We start from the raw sequence: 2,042 nt of genomic DNA, 5'->3' as shown, positions 1-2,042 counted from the left end.
CCATTCAATGAGAAAACAATAGGAATATGATTTGAAAATACTTTAATTTTCGTCAAGCACTTTTCTTTAACCAAAATACAAGCTAATATTATCTTGTCTCACTTTCTTTTTTTTCTATTAAAATTCTCAACAATAGTTAGCATTAACTTAACAAAAGAGCACCTTAAAAATCTAACCAAAAACCCAGTAAAACTACCATACAAACCCGCTCTACTAAAATTCAAAATGCATTTTATTCTTAAAAATGAATAAATTAATCCCTGTACATTTGATTAAAGAGTAAATTTATCTCTTCTAGTAAAATTTTCATCAATATTTATTATTAAAAATTAACGATATTGACAAAACAACTGGACAATTTCAGTGCCACAGAAAAAAGACCAATTTTTTACCTAGAATTGGACAATTTGCTCTTTGATATAATATAATATAATGTATAGGGACTAATTTGCTACGAGTGAAAACGTAAAAATACAATACTCCGTCAATGATACTTTTACAAAAAAAAACCCTAATGATTCTCCTACTTCACTACACCAAATGTTAATGTAAACAGAGAAAGAGCTAATAAAAGCTTTAACTTACATTGCAATGGCGGATAAATATCTCCATCACTGCAAAAACGTTATGAAAACCCTTTACTAAGCTTCTGAATAGCACAAAACATTTTCCTTCTAGAACCAACTGCATTTATTCCCATATCTTTCAAATCTTCCAATGTTAGCAATGGCAAAACCTCATCATCAACTTCATGGATCTCGAAAAGTGGAGCGTACCTTCCTAAACCCAATTTATTTAGCCATATTCGAACCCCATCTTCATGCACTGGTCTCCTTCTGTGGATACCCAAATTATCCAAACAATGAATTGGACTCTGTTCTTTAATGGGACTCTCTGAATTCTCCATATCGAAACAATCGTTATCTTCACCACCACTGTATTTATCTTCCGTGTTGTTTTCGCCGTTGATATTAGCGTTTCCGCCGCTAGAATTGTCGAATTTAGGAACCCAATTGGATCTGATCCGTTTAATAGCGGGTCCCCGTTTCTTGATATCTTTAACCCTCCAGCTACCAATTGTGACGCCGTCTAAATTATTATTGTTTTCGTTAGCTTCTCTTTCGTCATCGAAGGTGCCGTTGTTGGTGGTGTCAGCGGCGGCGAGATTGGGAACAGTGCGAGTTTTTGACGATTTAGAATTCAAACCGCCGACTGAGGTGTTTAACGAATGGTGGGGTTGGTTTTTCCATTGCTTAGAGGCGGCAGATACGGCGGAGGGAGCTGTGGGTCTTCGTGTGTGAGAATCATAGGATTGGTCGCCACCAATGTCGCCTAATCGAACGCTGGGACGTCTTTGGCGTTTGGATCCAACGGTGTCGGATGAAACGACGGCGACGGAGGGTGGTACGACGCCGTTTAGCTGGTCATAGGATTGCTGTATATCAGCCATAAGTGGGGGGTTTGGGGGGTAACGGGTGGGAAAGAGAAGCTGAAATACAAGAAAGTGAAGTGGGAAGACACTGTGGAAGTGATGTTTGGGTAATAACACGTGTCCTCATTACCTACAAAGGAGAGGACTCTCTGAGTCAGCCCCGTGTTGTTTTTTATTTTCCTTCTTCCTTGCCCTCAATCCTTTTGGAGTTAACAATTATTAGCGTATTTTTGTTATTATTTAATTATAATAATTTTTAATTTAGTTATTAATGTCTTAAATATAAATTTTTTGATTATTTATATTTTAGGTTTTTTTGTCACTTTTTATTTAATTGTTAATTAAAGTGATGATGTGATCTTTTTCTAATCGGTATAATAACATATTTAGTCATCAATACTTACACATTCTATCAAGTTGATCATAATTCTAAATAATTCAATAAATTTAAACATCTACATTTACAAATTTTTATCAATTTGATCCACAAACATATATAATTAAATTTATTTAATTATATACCATTATGAAAACTACATACACGAAACCTTTATCCAATGACATTGTCAAATATGTGTGTTATCTCATAAGATATCATTGACCCCTTTAG

At 34.8% G+C, this 2,042-nt stretch overlaps 1 protein-coding gene across 1 annotated transcript; it reads right to left on the bottom strand.

Moving 5' to 3' along the window:
• Positions 1–211: 211 nt before the first annotated feature.
• LOC121232028 (protein bicaudal C homolog 1-A) lies at positions 212–1,617 on the bottom strand. Its single transcript, XM_041117361.1, has one exon. The coding sequence runs from the start codon at positions 1,448–1,450 to the stop codon at positions 626–628; it is 825 nt and encodes a 274-aa protein (XP_040973295.1). The 5' UTR covers positions 1,451–1,617; the 3' UTR covers positions 212–625.
• Between the last annotated feature and the right edge of the window lie 425 nt (positions 1,618–2,042).

The sequence above is a fragment of the Gossypium hirsutum genome, chromosome A07 (assembly GCF_007990345.1).
Source record: "Gossypium hirsutum isolate 1008001.06 chromosome A07, Gossypium_hirsutum_v2.1, whole genome shotgun sequence".
Lineage (NCBI taxonomy): Eukaryota > Viridiplantae > Streptophyta > Magnoliopsida > Malvales > Malvaceae > Gossypium > Gossypium hirsutum.
This window is presented reverse-complemented; position numbering and strand designations above follow the sequence as displayed.